Source organism: Nicotiana sylvestris, chromosome 5 (assembly GCF_000393655.2).
Source record: "Nicotiana sylvestris chromosome 5, ASM39365v2, whole genome shotgun sequence".
Lineage (NCBI taxonomy): Eukaryota > Viridiplantae > Streptophyta > Magnoliopsida > Solanales > Solanaceae > Nicotiana > Nicotiana sylvestris.
The window spans coordinates 169,198,016-169,218,833 of record NC_091061.1 but is presented as its reverse complement, the minus strand read 5'-3'; the positions used below and the strand labels follow the sequence as shown (position 1 = coordinate 169,218,833).

Here is a 20,818-nt window from a genome sequence, read left to right as displayed (position 1 = left end):
TTGAAGAAAAGGGTTACCATCTTTGAGAACAAAATGATCAAACAAGCAAAAGACTTTAAGGCAGAAAGGGAACAATGTTACGCAGCAATGGCACAGTTAGAAAGAGATTTGCAACAACTTCAAGAACAGAATCATGTAGCCGAATTAACTTTGGAAGCCCGGGCCCAGCAGATTGGGCGTTTGTTGCAAGAAAAAGGTGTCATAAGAGAGAGAGAGTCAGAAGGATCGCCGACTACATCGCGATGAAATGTAGTAGTTGTGAGGATATGACTAGATCCATGTTCTTTGCCACCGCGATGACCTTTGTTCGCCAGATAATGGAGGATCTCTACCACCTCCAAGGGGAGTTAGTGCGTAGGCCCGTGGCGAGACCGAATGATGTCCCGCGGGCCCCAAGAGAAGTTGAGGCATTGATGTATTCATAATTTTCATTGGAGTCTGTTAGTCTGTTTTCGAGTCTGTGTTTTCGTCTTTTGTTGGAGTCTGTTGGTTTGCTTTTAAGTATGTATTTTCATCTTTTCATCAAAGTCTCTTAGTTCCTTTTGAGTCTGTTAGTTTTTGAGTCGTTGTAATAAAAGCATATTCTTTTTTATAAAATTTGAAAATCCCAAAATATTTTATTACTCATTTTTACATTTATCTCCAAACTACGCTCGGTCTGATTCATGCGGGGTCATGATACGTAGGCAATATCCATAGGATTCGACCATAACCCAAAAGAAATAAAAAAAGAGTGATAAATAAAAGATGAGGAAAAGAAAAAGAGAGGAAAAATAAGAGCGAAAAGAAAAAGAAGAGAGAAAATAAGAAACCGTGAGAAGGAAACAATGACAAAACAAGAGAGGGAAATGAGAGAATAAAACAAAGGGAAATCAAGCAAAGGAAGGCAAGAAAAAGAATGGAAAAGGAAAAAAAGAAGAAAAGAAAAAAGAGAGGGAGAAAAGAGAAGTTGCAAACGGAAATAAGGAAAAGCCGGGAAGACGCAAGCAGCCGATCAAATGCATAATAGAAACGGTTAACTGCTTAGGTGCATTCACTCCTTAAATGTGCGGTTGCGTATCAAATGCATAATAGAAATGGTTAGTTTGATTGGCATTCTGGCAACTCACTCCTACAACACCCGGTCCAAAAACAAGCTAAACATGACCAACCAGGAAGTTGAAGCAAGTATTGTTGATCTGTCAAAAGAGGTGGAAGAATCGGAGGTTAATCTGAAAGATGAGTTGTATAAGTTGAAGCAGCAGATGGCTGAAATGTACCAGGCATGGGCAAAAAGGCACCCACCGCCAGTTTACCCCGCGAACCCTGCTTTTATCCCGCCATTGGCTCAGACCTTGGAACCACCCACTGTGAACTCATCTCCGGCCTTTCCCCTCTACCAACAATGCTATGGCACCACTTCACATACATCACAAGCTCCACCAACCAAAGAAGTCCCCTACCCTCCTCCACCAGCCACTCTTGTTTTCGTGTCACCCCCACCTGCTGCATTACACCGATCCTCCAGTGAGTCTCTGTTCCAGACTCACAACAACCAGTATTACCCCCCGGAGCCAACTTTCAAGGCTCCTGAACCCAATTCCTACACTCCTCATTTCGACCTCCCTACAGAAATTGAAAAACCATCTAAAAATTCCGAACATGAGGAGATGTTCCGGAGAGTTAAAAGCCTGGAACGGTCATTCAGGGACATGCAAGGGTTGGGTGGTCAAGTAAGTGTGGCCTACAAAGATCTATGTCTATTTCTAGATGTGCAATTGCCGGCAGGTTTAAGATGACCAAGTTTGATTTGTATGATGGGCACGGTGATCTAGTGGCACATTTGAGAGGTTTTTGTAGCAAAATGAGGGGAGCTGGCGGGAAGGAGGAGCTGCTAATGGCGTATTTCAGTCAGAGTCTGAGTGGATCGGTGCTAGAATGGTATACTAGGCAGGATCACAGAAGATGGTATACATGGGATGATCTAGCCCAGGCATTTGCTTGTCACTTCCAGTACAACCTCGAGATTGTTCCGGATCGTCTGTCTTTGACGAAACTTGAGAAAAAGCACAATGAGAATTTCAGGGAGTATGGTTTTAGGTAAAGAGAACAGGCAGCAAGGGTTGACCCTCCAATGAAAGAAAATGAAATGGTGGATTATTTTCTGCAGGCCTTAGAACCTACTTATTACGGTCATCTGGTATTAGCTATAGGCAAGTCCTTTAATGAAGTGGTGAAGATGGGCAGTATGGTAGAAGAAGGGCTCAAAACAAACAAAATCATGAGTTATTTGGCTATTAAGGCAACCACCCAGGCCATTCAAAGTGGAACAGGGGGATTAATTAGAAAGAAGAAGAAAGAGGATGTAACAACGATTGATTCAGGAGCTTGGTTCGGACCCAGGGGTCCAACACATTATTATAACCAGCCTTGACCCCACCACCAAACTTACCCTCATACACCATATAGCCCACAACACTACTACCCACCACCAGACACCCATTTTTCTATCCACCATGCCCAAACATACATCCAACCTCCGGCCTATGCACAATGGCGTGCGCCAGTCCCACAAAATACATACCACCTCCACCAAAAGCCTATCTGCCCCTAAGAGTCTACAAGAACCATCCTGGATTAGGTTTCCGGCCCAACCAAGCACTTAAGAACGAGAGGTTACAAGATAAGAAAACCTTCACTCCATTGGAAGAATCCTATACCATTTTGTTCCACAAGTTGCGACAATTGGGTATGGTGAGCCCGATTGAGCCAAAACTGCCAAATCCTCCCCCGAGGAACCTTGATCACTCTGTGAGTTGCGAATATTGTTCTGGTGCTCCGGGGCATGATATAGAGAAGTGCTAGCAATTGAAAACAGCTATTAAAGAGCTCATTGGTACTAATCGGATTGAGGTCCAAGTTTCGGAGGCACCCAATATCAACCAGAATCCGTTGCCGACCCATCTTGAGACAAATATGATCGAGATAGTGCATAGGGGAAGGGAGCCCAAGAAGCCTTCACAGACCGTCATGATTATTTGGTCTAGTGAAGTCAGGCCAGTTGAAAAGCCAACAAGTGAGAAATCAGTGATCTGGTTGAGCGGGGCAGATAGTGAACCATCCGCGGTAGGCAAGAAGGGGTTTTCAAGTGGTGTTACAGTGAAACAAGAAAGAGCAAAAGTGATTGTGCCAGGAGTGGCGAACAAGCCTATTGTAATCGTGGAGGGAGACCACATAGACCCCATTATCAAGCCGGTAACTCAATTACCGATAGTCAATAGCAAGGCAGTCCCGTGGAATTACGAATGAGTGACGGTGACTTACAAGGGGAAAGAGATTAAAGAAGAAGTTTGTGAGACCCATGGTTTGACTCGATCGGGGAGATGCTTTGCCCCCGAAGAGTTGAGAAAATCTAAGAGCTCCAAAGACAACCCGGTTCTAGTGAAGTAAGTGTGACCGAGGAAGAAGCAGAGGAATTCTTGAGAAAGATGAAAGTGCAGGACTATTCCATTGTGGAGAAGTTGAGGAAGACGCCGACTAAGATTTCACTATTGTCATTATTTATCCATTCAGATGAGCACCGTAGGGCTTTGATGAAGATCTTGAATGAGGCCCACGTCCTTAACAAAATCTCAGTAAACCACTTGGAAAAGATAGCTAATAAGATATTTGAGGTAAACAGAGTCACTTTTTCTGATGATGAGTTGCTCGTGGAGGGTACTGAGCACAATAGAGCCCTCTATCTCACGGTGAAATGCGAAGTTCCGTGGTTACGCGGGTACTGGTCGACAATGGTTCCAATGCGAACATTTTCCCTCTCTTCACTCTAAACAAGTTGAAGGTGGATGATGAAAGAATTCACAAGAGCAATATCTGCGTTCGGGGATTCGACGGTGGAGGGAAAGATTTAGTCGGGGACATAGTGCTTGAGATTACAATAGGGCGAGTTGAATTAACCATGGAGTTCCAGGTGCTCGATGTGGCTGTTGCTTACAATCTACTGTTAGGGCGACCCTGTGCTGCAAAAGTGGTCCCGTCTACTCTGCATCAAATGGTCAAGTTTGAATGGGATAGATAGGAAATTGTTGTGCACTGCGATGATAATTTGTGTGCCCACGGTGATGCCATTGTTCCGTTCATAGAGTTTGAAGATGACAAGGGGCCATAGGTTTATTAGGTTTTTGACACGGTATCGGTACAGAAAATTCCAGAAGGGAAGTGCGTTCCAACTCCGAGGGTAGCTGCCTCATCAGTCATGGTAGCCATTGAAATGTTGAAAAATGGTTTTGTACCAGGCAAGGCTTAGGGTGCATCTCTGAAAGGTATCGTACAGCCGGTGTCTCTCCCCAAAAACATGGATACATTTGGTTTGGGGTTCAAACCCATAGTTGCGGACATAAAAAGAGCCGGAAAGATTAAACAGAGGGCATGGGTCCTCCCCAAGCCCATCCCACGTCTCTCCAAATCATTTGTCAGGCCCGGCACCAAGAAACGCCCAGCAACAACAGTCCCCAGTTCTGTGGTTGGTCCTGATAAGGAGTTGCTTGAAAGGTTTGAGAAATTATTCGACGAGGTGAACATGGTGGAAGCTGGAGAGGGTTCTAGCAAGGCGGATGTGCAATTTTTGTTGGGCCCAGTGCAAAGATTAACAATTGTGAAGCTACTCCTCTCCCCACCAGGAAGGAGTTTTGGTAGTATGCTTTGATTTTCTTTCAGTTTATCTAGATTATTCCAGGGTTGTAATTCAGATTCTATGTTCTGTCCGTTTGGATGTATAAACCTTGTTATCTTTCAATTTTAAGGAAATGCAATTTCCCTTTTTCCTCATTCCTAACAGTTTTATTTTTGTTTTCTTTCCTTTCTTGTACAGTTCTTTTTATGGTGGTTTGCATGACATGACATGCACGAGGAATCTTCGGCTCAGTCTTAAAAGCAAATCTAATTCTGAAATAATAATTCAAGAAATAGAGTGTGATGCTGAATCAGAATATGACGAGGATGAGGCCTTTGAAGAGATTAGTAAAGAACTAAGCCATTTTGAAGAAAAACCCAAGCCTAACCTGAGTGATACAGAAGCAATCAATTTAGGGGACCCAGATAATATCAGAGAAACTAAAATAAGTATCCATCTTGAACCTCAACTCAGGGGAGAGATAATTAAAGCATTACTTGAGTACAAAGACGTCTTTGCATGGTCATATGAAGACATGCTGAGTTTAAGCACTAACTTGGTGGTTCACAAATTGCCCACCGACCCGGCATTCCCTCCTGTCAAGCAGAAGTTGAGGAAATTTAAGACTGATATGAGTGTGAAGATAAAACAATAGGTCACCAAGCAGTTTGATGCAAAAGTCATTCGGGTTACTCGGTATCCCACAAGGTTAGCCAATGTAGTACCTGTGCCAAAGAAGGATGGCAAGACCAGGGTGTGTGTTGATTACCGTGATCTTAACAAGGAGATCCCCAAGGACAACTTTCCACTGCCAAATATCCATATTTTTATTGACAATTATGCTACATATGATCTTGGGTCTTTTGTGGACTGTTATATGGGTTATCATCAGATCTTAATGGATGAGGAAAATGCGGAGAAGACGGTGTTCATCACACCATGGGGAACATATTGCTACAGGGTCATGCCTTTAAGGTTGAAAAATGTTGGGGCAACTTACATGAGGGCAATGACAACCATATTTCACGACATGATACACAAAGAGATCGAGGTTTATGTGGATATTGTAATCATAAAGTCTAGAAAGCAGTCTGATCATATCAGAGATCTGAGAAAATTCTTCCAGAGGCTTCGCAGGAATAATCTTAAGCTCAATCTTGCAAAATGTGCATTCGGTGTGACATCCGAAAAATTGTTGGGATTCATAGTCAGCTGTCGAGGTATTGAATTGGACCCATCAAAGATCAAAGCTATCCAAGAATTGCCACCTCCAAGGAACAAGACTGAGGTGATAAGTTTATTAGGGAGGTTAAATTACATCAGCAGGTTTATTGCTCAGCTTACGACAACTTGTGAGCCTATCTTCAAACTGTTAAAGAAAGATGTTGCGGTCAAGTGGACAGATGAGTGTCAAGAATCATTTGATAAGATAAAAGAGTATTTGTCAAACCCACCTATGTTGGTGCCACCACAACCAGGGAGACCTTTGATTATGTATTTGACGATTTTGGACAATTCGTTTGGATGTGTGCTGGGTCAGCATGATATCACCGACAGGAAAGAGCAGGCCATCTATTATCTCAGCAAGAAGCTCACATCTTACGAGGTTAAGTACACTCACCTTGAGAGGACATGTTGCGCCCTAACTTGGGTAGCACAGAAGTTGAAGCATTATTTGTCATCTTACACTACTTACCTCATCTCTCATTTGGATCCACTAAAGTATATCTTTCAGAAGTCTATGCCCACATGGAGGCTCGTAAAGTGGCAGATCTTGCTCACAGAATTTGACATCGTCTATGTGACCAGGACCGCGATGAAAGCCCAGGCTTTGGCCGATCATTTGGCTGAGAACCAAGTGGATGAAGAATATGAGACTTTGAAGACTTACTTCCCTGATGAAGAAGTAATGCATATTGATGAGTTGGAACAAGTTGGAGAGACATGTTGGAAACTTTTCTTTGATGGAGCTGCTAACATGAAAGGCATTGGAATAGGAGCTATATTGATTTCTGGAACATGACATCACTACCCTGTTACGGCTCAACTTCGTTTCTACTGTACTAACAACATGGCTGAATACGAGGCATGCATTCTAGGTTTGAGGTTAGCTGTAGACATGGGTGTCCAGGAAGTTTTGGTCTTGGGGGACTCGGACCTTCTAGTGCACCAGATTCAAGGGGAATGAGAAACATGAGATTTGGAACTCATACCATACCGACAATGTTTACATGATATTTGTCAACATTTTCGATCAGTAGAGTTTAGGCATATTCCAAGGATCCATAACGAAGTTGCTGATGCTTTGGTTACCTTGGGTCAATGCTACATCATCCGGATAAGGCTTATGTTGACCCATTGCATATTTAGGTCCATGATCATCATGTTTACTGTAATGTGGTAGAAGTTGAACTTGATGGTGAGCCCTTGTTTCATGATATCAAGGAATATATCAGGATGGGGGTGTATTCGGTACACGCTACAGGCAATCAAAAGAGAACAATTCGGCGGTTAGCGAGCAGATTTTCCTTCAGCGAAGGGGTTTTGTACAAAAGGACTCCGGATCTTGGATTGTTGAGATGCATAGATGCTAGACAGGCCACAACTATCATGACCGAAGTATATTCTGGAGTCTGTAGACCGCATATGAGCGGGTACATATTGGCAAAGAAGATCCTCCAAGCAGGTTATTATTGGCTCACTATGGAGTGAGATTGTATCAGTTTCATGCGCAAGTGTCATCAATGCCAAGTGCATGGAGATTTGATTCATTCTCCACCATGTGAATTGCACACAATGTTTGCACCATGGTTTTTTGTCGCGTGGGGCATAGATGTCATTGGGCCAATCGAGCCATCAACATTAAATGGGCACAAGTTCATTCTAGTGGCCATCATCTATTTCACCAAGTAGGTAGAGGCTAAAACGCTCAAGTATGTACCCAAAAAAGCGATGGTTGATTTTGTGCACTCGAATATCATTTGTCGGTTTGGGATACCAAAGGTGATCATTACAGACAATGGGGCTAATCTCAATAGTCATCTGATGAAAGAGGTATGTCAGCAATTCAAGATTACGCATCGCAATTCCACCCTTTACCGCCCCAAGGAAAATGGAGCAGTTAAGGCAGCCAACAAGAATATAAAGAAGATACTTCGAAAAATGGTGGAAGGTTCCAGGCAATGGCATGAGAAGCTACCTTTTGCATTGCTGTGTTATCGCACTACTGTTCTCACTTTAGTAGGGACAACTCCTTATTTGTTGGTATATGGCACTGAGGCAGTGATACCTACGGAAATTGAAATCCCGTCCCTTCGGATTGTCGCTGAGGTCGAAATTGATGACGATGAGTGGATCAAAACTCACTTGGAACAGTTGAATTTAATTGATGAGAAAAGATTAGCAGCAGTGTGTCATGGCCAGTTGTATCAACAGAGAATAGCAAGAGCATATAATAAGAAGGTGCATCCACGGAGGTTTGATGTGGGTCAGTTAGTATTGAAATGTATCCTTCCTCATCAAGCTGAAGCAAGAGTCAAGTTCGCCCCAAACTGGCAGGGATCGTTCATTGTGACGAGAGTGTTGTCCAATGGTGCTTTGTATTTAATAGATGTAGAAGGCAAATGTGTAGAAATAGCCATCAATTTTGATGCGGTCAAAATATATTATGTATGATCTCTTCGGTTAAATTGTGTTTGTTTGTAATTGGCATATTTTGAAGATTGGAATGACGAAGGCATTTTGTTCTGCTATCTAAACACTTTATCCTTTGTTACTCCTTTGAGCCTTATTTATTTTCTTTCATACCCCTCTTTTGGAATCAATATCAAAGATCAGAAATGCAAGCGTGAAAGATAAGTAAAGGAAAAAAAAGAAAAAAGAAGAAAAAGAAAAAGAAAGAAAGAAAGAAAGAAACACAACAAAACAACAAAATAACAAAAGAGAAAAAGAAGAAAGAAAAGAAAAGAGGAGAAAGAGGAAGAAAAGGAAAGAAAATCACAACAACAAAGTAATTCCTATGACATGAACTACGTTCGACCTGATTCCTTTAAAGGATACGTAGGCAGCCTCACGGTTCGGTCCCATCAAACAAAAATCCAAAAGTCCCCAAGCAAAGAAACTGGGGCAGAAGTTGTGGTTGTTGCAAGAAATTTAATTCCGAAAGTTGTAATTTTGAACTCATTCTAATTGTTTTGAGCCTTTTGACACCCTTTCTTTCTAACCCTATCCAAAAGCCCACGTTATGATCCAAAGAAAGACCTTCTGATCAGTTTTCGATAGATGCCAAGTCAAGCAAGTAGAGGTGATTCATATTGGGGGCAACACTCTGTCCCAGGCAGGAAAATGAAAAAATGAGAGAGTCTTGTTGGTGAAACCCTCACGGGCACCACAAGGAAACATGAGCTGAGAGAAATCAAAAATAAGAGAGTCTTATTGGTGAAAACCCTCACGGGCACCGTAAGGTAAAAGTGAGTTGAGAGATGAACAAATGAGAGATGCTTGTTGGTGAAAACCCTTCAGGGCACCGCAGGCAGAACAAGGTCAAGGTTTTGGCAAAGAAGTCAGGTTGTGAAAACTCTGGGGCAACAAAGTATGGCAACTGAGAGTTGATTGGTTGGACAGATTGGGCCAATTAATTCGAAATGCATTCATGATCATTGGTACCAGCTGTTCCACTCAGATAAGCCTCTTTCCTTTTGCCTTTTTAGCAAGTCATCCAGTTTTGGATTTTCTTTATCCTTAATTCTCAGGGTCATTTCATTTCATTTCTTTTGGGTTTCATTTCTCTAAGATGTTTCAATGTCAGTCTTGGTCAAGAAAAATAAGAAAGGATTTCGAAGCTCACTACCAACTTCCAAACATTGCAAAGCACAGTATGGCCAGAACATACCAAAGATAGCATGATATAGAGTGGGATAAAATGCCAGCAGAAGATCCACCGATGGAATGATTTAGTAATTTCATGGGAAATGCAGAGGCTCAGTAAAAGGGGTCAGAGGTGTAAAATAGTGGTTCGAGTATAGAACAATCGGTTCATCCGAGGTTATGTGGGTTAAAAGATAGCCAGAAAGTCAAGAGGTTCAGAGCCAGTTCAGGGAAGCCAGTCAAAACAAAGCACGACAGTGGGGAGACTTTCAGCAAGAATGCCACAAACTAATCACCACATTTTAAACTGACAAGATTTTTCTTTGATTAAAATAGGGGCAGAAAGTGTTGATTGTTTCGGGGAAAGCCTCCAAAAGGAAAGGCAAGCACCAAACAGGTTTGATCGTAAATTTTCAGGGACCGCCTGGATAATGGGATTTCATTTGAAGTTCTCAGGACCCGCCTGGATAATGGTATTTTATTTGAAGTTTTAGGACCAGCCTGGATAATGGGATTTCATTTGAAGTTCTCAAGACCCGCCTGGATAATGGGATTTCATTTGAAGTTTTTAGGACCGCCTGGATAATGGGATTTCATTTGAAGTTCTCAGGACCCGCCTGGATAATGGGATTTTATTTGAATTTTTTAGGACCCGCCTGGATAATGGGATTTCATTTGAAGTTCTTAGGACCCGCCTGGATAATGAAATTTCATTTAAAGTTTTTAGGACCCGCCTGGATAATGGGATTTCATTTGAAGTTCTCAGGACCCGCCTGGATAATGGGATTTCATTTCAAGTTCTCAGGACCCTTCTGGATAATGGGATTTCATTTCAAGTTCTCAGGACCCGCCTGGATAATGGGATTTCATTTCAAGTTCTCAGGACCCGCCTGGATAATGGGATTTCATTTGAAGTGTTTAGGAACCGCCTGGATAGTGGGATTTCATTTCAAGTTTGCAGGACCCGCCTGGATAATGGGATTTCATTTGAAGTTTTCAGGACCCACCTGGATAATGGGATTATATTTCAAGTTCTCAGGACCCGCCTGGATAATGGGATTTCATTTCAAGTTCTCTGGACACGCTTGGATAATGGGATTTCATTTCATGTTCTTAGGACCCTCCTGGATAATGGGATTTCATTTCAAGTTGTCAGGACCTGCCTGGATAATGGGATTTCATTTCAAGTTCTTAGGACCCTCCTTCATAATGGGATGTATTCGTAAGACCTTCTTCGATAACAAGATCTAGCGGGAGTCATACCTTTAGAAAACATAATTCAGCTTTTAAAACTGTTATTTAACTAGGAGTTTTCAGGACCATCCTGGATAATGGGATATAGCTTTCAAATTCATAGAGATATTTGGTAATATGATTCAATTAACACTCATAGATGCGCCCAGCACCAAACTGGGGCAGGAAAATTTCTTTTGTTTTGTTTGTTTTGTTGTAATCAGGTTCGAAAGCAACAGTTTCAGAGATACAGTTAATGTTTTGGCAATCAGGCGCCTACCTGGAGAGCAAGGGAGTACAGTGCAAATGTTGTAATCAGGCGCCCACCTGGAGAGCAAGAGAATACAGTTGAAGTTTTGGCAATCAGGTGCCCACCTGGAGAGCAAGGGAGTACAATTCAAGTTTTGGCAATTAGGCGCCCACCTGGAGAGCAAGGGAATACAATTAAAGTTTTGGCAATCAGGCGCCCACCTGGAAGGTAAGGGAATACAGTTGAAGTTTTGGCAATCAGGCGCCTACCTGGAGAGCACGGGAATACAGTTCAGTTTTCGCAATCAGGAGTCCACCTGGAGAAAATGAAATCATTTCAGATTATAATTTGAATTCAGCAATCAGGCGTCCACCTGAAGAAAAGGGAGAGTGTCTCAGATCACAACTCAACACAGGGACATCATCGGGAGAATACAAGTCAATAGGGCAACAAGAATCACAAGATCAAGTTTGAAGACACAGATATGATTTTTGTAATAGGTCATAGTTTAGTCTAGCTTCTTTTATTTCAGTATGGTATAATAAGGAGGTCAGTAAGCAGTAGTAGCAGCAACAACAACAGTGAAATCACAGCTTCATGGTAGTCCCAACTACCCAAAATTTTCCAAACTACACTGGCTTAATTCCTTTATAGCCAAGGATATGTAGGCAACCTCGGAAGCAGGGTGCGGTTAAATCTTTCAAAGATGCTTCCCACGGAGTATTCAAACGGGCAAAAATCGCTCGTATCCGCTCACTTTATCTTTGTACGAAAACTCTCCGTGTTTCCGAGCAAAGAGAGGCAGTTGTGAGCACGTGATTTTTGCCCTATATGAATTACTCCCACAAATTCAAGAAAAATAAATTTTCGCATTATTTACAATTTCGTAGATTTTAGCATTTTGTTAATTGTTGGCATTTGTTTATGCATGTTTAATTTTGCTTGATTCATGAAAATACAAAATACATTGTACTTGCATTTAGGACTTAATTTTACATTTTGGATTAATCAGTAAATTAATTTGTTTGACAAAAAATAACTCATTTTGCATTTATAACTTTTAATTTTGAATTTTATAGTTTTTCTTCTAATTTAGGATTTAATTAATTATTGAAAATACTGTGTTGAGTAATTAGATTAATTGGGTAAATTAATTTAGTTTAAGAGTTAATTTAGGATTTAAATTAATTTGAAAAGAAAAGAAAGAAAAGAAAACAATTGAAAATTGAAAAAAAAAAAAGAAAGGAAATTAAAATAAAAAGGTTGCCTTGATTTTAGGCTAATATGCCTAAGCCCAATCCTATATCCCCTCCCAAAACCCTTGAATCCACCCAGGCCCAAGTCGTTCCCCATTAACCCATCTCGATTTGGCCCAAAACCCGCCCCATTACCCGGTCCTCATCCCTCACCTCCCAAACGACGTCGTTTTGTGCAAATGTGATCCCAGCCGTCGAGGTTACTTGATCTAACGGCTGGGAAGTTGGGGGTCATTTGATATAAGATTGTCTGAACCCCGTACTTCCCCCCCCCCATCTCATTTCCCAGACCCCATCGTCCCTAACCAAAACCCTAGCGACGCCACCTTAATTTCCACCGTTTGTCGTCAGTGGCGTTGTTCCCAAACCGCCCCAAACTAATAACCTACAACCCCCAAGATTCCCTCATACCAAATCCACAACTATTTTCCTTCAAATCTACCCGGAACTCCGCGAATCTTGAATCCGAGTTCAAACCTCAAAAAGTTCAAAGTCATTTTTCATCAAGCCTAGTAGCATGCACGTTCGGGAAGCACTATTCTTTCAACTCTGAGGTTCGGACTCAGCGAAACTGATGTCGTTCAGTTGTTCTTGTCAAAGAACTAGGGATCGTCATAAGTTTGGCTAAGTTATTGTCCCCGTCCAGTTTCGAGGTTCGATTTGGTGAGTCCCTTTCCCTCTCCGGTTTCCTGTCTGTTATCCTCATCTTTCCCTTTCTTAAAACTAGTGTTCTTATAATAATTTAGTCGAAAATTCAATTTATCTTCTGAGTCCAAGTTTGTTCTTCCGTTCGTTATTTTTCTCTTTTCTCTCCTTTTCTTTGTGAATTCCGTTTTGTGACATTTTTAGTTTGTTAAACAGGTTAAGTTTCTGGTTCGTTAAATCACTTAATTAGGTCTTAATTTAGTCGATTTCTTGTTAATTAGCTCATTCATCTTTGTCTTTTCTTGATTGCATTTTAAAGAAGGGGTCCGGGCTTTCTTGTAGGGAAATTTTGGGCAGTCTGTCGAGTTTGGAATTCCTGATGGACTTTAATTGGACTCCGAAAATCAGAAAGCCCAAGTGGGGATTTAATTTGGGTTTGCAGACCCTTACCAATTTGAGTCGGGTCAGTGTGACCTATATTTGGGTTGGAGGGGTAGTTTTTAGAGGTTTAAAGGGTATTTTGAGGAATCTTATGCAAATAACTGCCTAAGGAAGCTTCTAGGAAGCTGGGGTAGGGATTAATCTGCAATACTGAATTTTATACTAAGGAGGTCTAAGCAAAAAGGAGAATTTCAAAAGGGGTAAAGTGCGAAAGCTGAATACTTTAGGCTGCCCTAATGCCTTGCCTTTAAAGGCACCTCTAACTTGGCATTCAAGGTAGATGGAAAAAATATTAAAAAAATTCAGAGAAAACAAAACGACTGAAATCTCAATAAAAAACCACTGTTTAATTGAGCTCTTTTGTGATCTTGAAGTTTTGAACTACTAAAACAACTTCTGAGTCTCTTTGGGGTCGAAAAATGGATTAAACTGGGATTTTGAAAGTGCTAGTTCAAGCTTTTCTATTTGTGTATTGTTCCATTGGATTGGTTTTGAGCTGTTTTTGCTGGTTGTCTCCTATTACTGGGTTCTGCTGCTGCTCTTTCCTTCTGCTGAACTTTTTTTTTCTTTGCTTTTTTTATTCCAGGTATTGTTCACCTCTTTGACATATGAAATGAAGAAGCCCAAGTGTGTTTGCTCGAAGTTTAATATACAGAGAGCATTAGTTTCTTAGGTGTTTGTTTTTATATTTTTGAAACCTTTAAAATTAGTCTTGGTTTTCATTGTAGTTAGTTCATTTCTGTTTCAACTTAAAGTTCACTTGCAATGTTAAACAAGTCATGTGTTTTAAATTATTGGTGGTTGGCATGAATCAGAATTCGGATTTTGTACAAAGGACTTTCAAGGGGTATTATAGTTCTCGAAGCTTTAGATGTTTGCTTAATATCTGTTGAGATTAATACTGCTTAGTATAAGTTCCGTTTGAAGCTATCAAAATGCCAAACACTAGTTGAATAAAGCCTGAAATTGCATGTGATGTCTGTAACCCTGTTAAGTCTCAGGTTGATGTTTAAATCCTCATTTGTGGGTAATGACCTTACATGTACACGTGACTCATTTCATGTGAGTTTAATAGTAGCTTTGAGTGTTTACTGTTACTTTCCCTTTAAATTTGATAATTAAGTGATGAGTTCAAGTTGGAATTTAGAGTATGAAGGGTCACATGCCACTATTTAAATTTTGTATCATGATAAATCAGTTGATGTTGGCATGAAACTTGAACGATTATGTATCAGTATCAATAGTGGTTCACAGATGATAGTTTAGAACAAGCGTGAATTGATGTTTGGATTGCAGCATCTGCATAAAAGTGACGATAGGAGTGTTTCAACTATTAATTGTTTGATTTTCTTAAAGCAACATGATCTATAAATTTGAATGCCATAACTTGACAATGTGTGCTATGTATGGACTCGAACTGGGGATCCCATTGTTTGCTGAGACTGGTCCTTTTCAACTTGGGCTCTATCTTGGGCCTGGCATGGACTGGTTCTAATTGTCACTTGGAATAGCCTTACGTTGGTAGGCTGCCGGGCCTCGTGCTAGGCCCAAACATTAATTTCGAACCATCAACCTCTCTTTATTTTTTTTTTAAAACGTACTTTTGTTAATTTGAACCATAGTAGAACCCTTGCCCATTAGTGTTTGGATAATTAAGCTTCTTTAAATAGTTGGGAGTTGAGCCGTATTAGATAACACAAATAGCTTATGGCCCTCCGAGTTTAATTTGAATTTTCTTTAAAATTGGAATCGAGGTGTGCCGTGCCGAACAAAATTTCAAATGCATGGTCCTCAATTAATTAATTTTAATCCTTAGAAATCGAGGTGTACCATTTTAGTTGAATTTCCAGGGCCCTCGCAAAGTTGCAAACGCGTTATTTTAATAATTTACCTTCCTAAACTCGGGTGCGCATTTATGTGACCCAAATCCAAATCTCAACAATGTTAGATAAAATATGTCGAGGACCGCGGGTGCATTTATGTGACGTGGTTCAAGACATATTTTAAATGACGTTGCAATCTTCCTTTAAAATAAATAAAAGCGGTTATAAAGTTCAAACTGAACCATAGTTTAAAACATGTATTAAAATCAGATAATAGGCCAATTATAACAGTTGAGCGACCGTGTAAAACAGAGTCAATAGTTCCTCGACTCGGGATTTGGAACCGGTGACTTGGGACATCATAAATTATCCCAAGTGGCGACTCTGGATTTAATAAATAATCCCGCTTATATTGTCACCTTAAATTGGAAAAAACTCCCTTATACACATTTCCGGGGGTGTAGGAAAAAGGAGGTGTGACAATGATGAATCAGAGTATGATGAGGATGAGGCCCTTGAAGAGATTAGTAAAGAATTAAGCCATTTTGAAGAAAAACCCAAGCCTAACCTGAGGGATATAGAAGCAATCAATTTAGGGGACCCCGATAATATTAGAGAAACTAAGATAAGTGTCCATCTTAAACCACAACTTAGGGAAGAGATAATCAAAGTGTTACTTGAGTACAAAGACGTCTTTGCATGGTCATATGACAACATGCCGGGTTTAAGCATTGACTTGGTGGTTCACAAATTGCCCACTGACCCGGCATTCCCTCCCGTAAAGTAGAAGTTGAGGAAGTTTAAATAGACATGAGTGTAAAGATTAAAGAGGAGGTCACAAAGCAGTTTGAGGCAAAGGTCATTCGAGTCACGCGGTATCCCACTTGGTTAGCCAATGTCGTGCCTGTACCGAAGAAGGATAGTAAGACCTGGGTGTATGTTGATTATCGAGATCTCAACAAGGCAAGCCCAAAGGATAACTTCCCATTGCCAAACATCTACATTTTGATTGATAATTGCGCCAAATATGAGATTGGGTCTTTTGTGGATTGCTATGCGGGCTATCATCAGATCCTAATGGATGAGGAAAATACAGAGAAGACGACATTCATCATGCCATGGGGAACATACTGCTACAGGGTCATACCTTTTGGTTTAAAAAATGTTAGGGCAACATACATGAGGGCAATGACAACCATATTCCATGACATGATACACAAGGAGATCGAGGTTTATGTGGATGATGTAATCATAAAGTCTAGAAAGCAGTCTGATCATATCAGAGATTTGAGAAAATTCTTCCAAAGGCTTTGCATGTACAATCTTAAGCTCAATCCTGCAAAATGCGCATTTGGTGTGCCATCTGGAAAATTATTGGGATTCATAGTCAGCCGTTGAGGTATTGAATTGGACCCGTCAAAGATCAAATCTATCCAAGAATTTCCACCCCAAGGAACAAAACTGAGGCGATGAGTTTATTAGGGAGGTTGAATTACATCAGCAGGTTTATTGCTCAGCTTACGACAACTTGTGAGCCTATCTTCAAACTATTAAAGAAGGATGTTGCGGTCAAGTGGACATACGAGTGTCAAGAAGCATTTGATAAGATAAAGGGGTACTTATCAAACCCACATGTGTTGGTCCCACCAGAACCAGGGAGACCTTTGATTCTGTATTTGACGGTTTTGGACAATTCGTTTGGTTGTGTGCTGGGTCAGCATGACATCACCGGAAGGAAGGAGCCGGCCATCTATTATCTCAGCAAGAAGTTCACATCTTTAAGTACACTCACCTGGAAAGGACATGTTGCGCCCTAACTTGGGTGGCACAAAAGTTGAAGCATTATTTGTCATCTTACACTACTTACCTCATCTCCCGTTTGGATCCATCGAAGTATATCTTTCAGAAGCCTATGCCCACAGGAAGGCTCGCAAAGTGGCAGATTTTGCTCACAGAATTTGACATCGTCTATGTGACTCGGACTGCGATGAAAGCCCAGGGATTGGCCGACCATTTGGTCGAGAGTACAGTGGATGAAGAATACGAGCCATTGAAGACTTACTTCCCTGATGAAAAGGTAATTCACATTGATGAGTCGGAACCAGTTGGAGAGCCAGGTTGGAAACTTTTCTTTGATGGAGCTGCTAACATGAAAGGCATCGGGATAGGGGTTGTACTTATTTCTGAAACAGGGCATCACTACCCTGTTACAGCTCAGCTTTGTTTCTATTGCACTAAAAACATGGCTGAGTACGAGGCATGCATTCTGAGTTTGAGCTTGGCTGCCGGCATGGGTGTCCAGGAAGTCTTGGTCTTGGGATACTCGGACCTTCTGGTGCACCAGATCCAAGGGGAATGGGAAACAAAGGATTTAAAACTTATACCGTACCGGTAATGTTTACATGATCTTTGTCAACGATTTCGGTTAGTAGAGTTTAGGCATATTCCAAGGATCATAATGAGGTCGCTGATGCTTTAGCTACCTTGGCATCAATGTTACACCATCCAGATAAGGCCTATGTTGACCCGTTGCATATTCAGGTCCACGATCAGCATACTTACTACAATGTGGTAGAAGAAGAACTTGATGGTGAGCCTTGGTTTCACGATATCAAGTAATATATTAGGATGGGGGTGTATCCGGTACAAGCCACAGGTGGTCAAAAGAGAACAATTCGGTGGTTGGCAAGCGGATGTTTCTTCAACGGAGGGGTTTAGATGCTAGACAGGCCACAACTATCATGACCGAAGTACATTTTGGAGTCTGTGGACCGCATATGAGTGGGTACGTGCTGGCAAAGAAGATTCTCCGAGCAGGTTATTATTGGCTCACCATGGAGCGAGATTGTATCAGTTTTGTGTGCAAGTGTCATCAGTGCCAAGTGCATGGAGATTTTCACTCTCCGCCATCTGAATTGCACATAATGTTTGCACCGTGGCCTTTTATTGCATGGGGCATGGATGTCATTGGGCCAATTGAGCCAACAGCATCAAATGGGCACAGAATTATTCTGGTGGCCATCGACTATTTCACCAAGTGGGTAGAGGCTAAAACGTTCAAGTTTGTGATCAAGAAAGCGGTGGTCGATTTTGTGCACTCAAATATCATTTGTTAGTTTGGGATACCAAAGGCGATCATTATAGACAATGGTGCTAATCTCAATAGTCATCTGATGAAAGAGGTCTGTCAGCAGTTCAAGATTACGCATCGCAATTCCACCCCTTACCGCCCCAAGGCAAACGAAGTAGTCGAGGCAGCCAACAAGAACATAAAGTTGATACTTCGGAAAATAGTAGAAGGTTCCAGGCAATGGCATGAGAAGCTGCCTTTTGCATTGTTGGATTATCGTACTACTGTTCGTACTTTAGTAAGGGCAACTCCTTATTTGTTAGTATATGGCACTGAAGCAGTAATACCCGCGGAAGTTGAAATCCCATCACTTCGGATTGTTGCTGAGGCCGGAATTGATGATGATGAATGGGCCAAAACCCGCATGGAGCAACTGAGTTTGATTGATGAGAAAAGATTAGCAACGGTGTGTCATGGCCAGTTGTATCAACAGAGAATGGCAAGAGCATATAATAAGAAGGCGCATCCATGGAAATTTGAAGTGGGTCAGTTAGTATTGAAACACATCCTTCCTTATCAGGCTGAAGCAAAAGGCAAGTTTGCCCCAAACTGGCAGGGGCCATTCATCGTAACAAGAGTGTTGTCCAATGGTGCTTTGTATTTAACAGATATAGAAGGCAAATGTGTAGAAATGGCTATCAATTCTGATGCAGTCAAAAGATATTTTGTATGATTTCTTTGGTTAAATTGTATTTGTTTGTACTTGGCATATTTTTGAAGATTGGAATGACGAAGGCATTTTGTTCTGCTATCTAAACACTTTATCCTTTGTTACCCTTTCGAGCCTTATTTGTTTCCTTTCATACCCCTCTTTTGGAATCAGTGGCAAAATTCAGAAACGCGAAAGCAAAAGATAAGTAAGGGAATAGAATGAAAAGAGAAAGAAAAGAATGAAAAAAAAAAGAGAAAAAGAAAAAGAGAAAAAGAAGAAAAAGCAACAAAAGAATAACAAAGAAGAAGAAGAAAGGGAAAAGAAAAGAAAATAAAAAGAAAAAGTCACAACAACAAAGCAATTTTATGACATGAACTACGTTCGACCTGATTTCTTCTAAGGATACGTAGGTAGCCTCACAGTTTGGTCTTCTCAAAATAAAATCCAAAAGACCCAAAGCGGGAAACTAGGGCAGAAGTTTTGGTTGTTGTAAGAAATCTAATTCCGAAAGTTGTAATTTAAAACCCATTTGAATTGTTTTGACCCTTTTTGATACCCTTTCTTTCTAACCCTATCCAGAAGCCTACATTACGGTCCAAAGAAAGACCTTCTGATCAGTCTTTAAGAGATGCCAAGTCGAGCAAGTGGAGGTGATTCATATCAGGGGAAACACTCTGGTCCAAGTAGGAAAACATAATGAAAATGAGAGAGTGTTATTGGTGAAAACCCTCACGGGCACCGTAAGGTGACGGGAGCTGAGAGAAATAAAAAATGAGAGAGTCTTATTGGTGAAAACCTTCACGGACACCTTGAAGCAAAATTGAGTTGAGAGATGAAAAAATAAGAGAGGCTTGATGGTGAAAACCCTTCAAGGCACCGCAGGCCGAACAAGGTCAAGGCTTTGGCGACGAAGAAGTCAGGTTCTGGAAACTTCGGGGCAACAAAGTATGGCAACTGAAAGTTGATTGGTTGGACAGATTGGGCCGATTAATCCAAAATGCATATCATGATCATTGGTACCAGTTGTTCCACTCAGATAAGTCTCTTTCACTTTTCCTTTTTAACAAGTCATCCAGTTTGGATTTTCTTTATCCTTAACTCTCAAGGTCATTGCATTTCAGTTATTTAGGGTTTTATTTCTCTAAGATGTTTCAATGTCAGTCTTGGTCAAGCAAATAAGAAAGGATTTCAAAGCTCACTACCAACTTCCAAAATTGCAAAGCACAATGGGCCAGAACATACCAAAGATAATATGATGTAAAACGGGATATAAAGTGCCAACAAAATTTCCATCGGTGGATTGATTTAGTAATTTCATGCGAGATGCAGAGGTTCAGGTAAAGGGGTCAAAGGTGTAAAACAACGGTTTGGGTATAGAACATTCGGGTCATCCAAGGTCATTTGGGTTGAAAGTCAGTCAGAAAGTCAAGCAGTTTTCGGCCAGTTCGGGGTAGCCAGTCAAAACAAAGCATGGCAGCGGAGAGGCCTTCAGCAAGAATGCCATCAACTAACCACCACATTTTAAACTGATAAGATTTTTCTTTGATTGAAACAAGGGGCAGAAAGTTTCGTTGTTTCGGAGAAACCCACCGTAAGGAAAGGCAAGCACCAGATAGGTTTGACTATAAACACTCAAGGCCCGCCTGGATAATGAGATTTAATTTGAAATTTTCAGGACCCTCCTAGAAAATGAGACCTAGTTCAAAACAATCAGGAGTAGCCAGATCTAGCATAAATGTATCACCAAAGGAATAGAAGTTGGTTTCAAGGTTTTCATTCTTGATATAGGATTCAATTAGGAGTTGTCAGGGCCCTCCTGAATAATGAGACCTAGCTTTAAGATTTCATTAGATAACAAGATTTAGCGTAAG

The 20,818-nt window shown here is 41.0% G+C and overlaps 1 protein-coding gene across 1 annotated transcript; it reads left to right on the top strand.

Annotated features, from left to right (window-relative positions):
* The first annotated feature begins 17,152 nt into the window (after window positions 1-17,152).
* On the top strand, window positions 17,153-17,560 carry LOC138869645 (uncharacterized). The gene has a single exon (XM_070147278.1). The coding sequence runs from the start codon at window positions 17,153-17,155 to the stop codon at window positions 17,558-17,560; it is 408 nt and encodes a 135-aa protein (XP_070003379.1).
* Window positions 17,561-20,818: the final 3,258 nt, after the last annotated feature.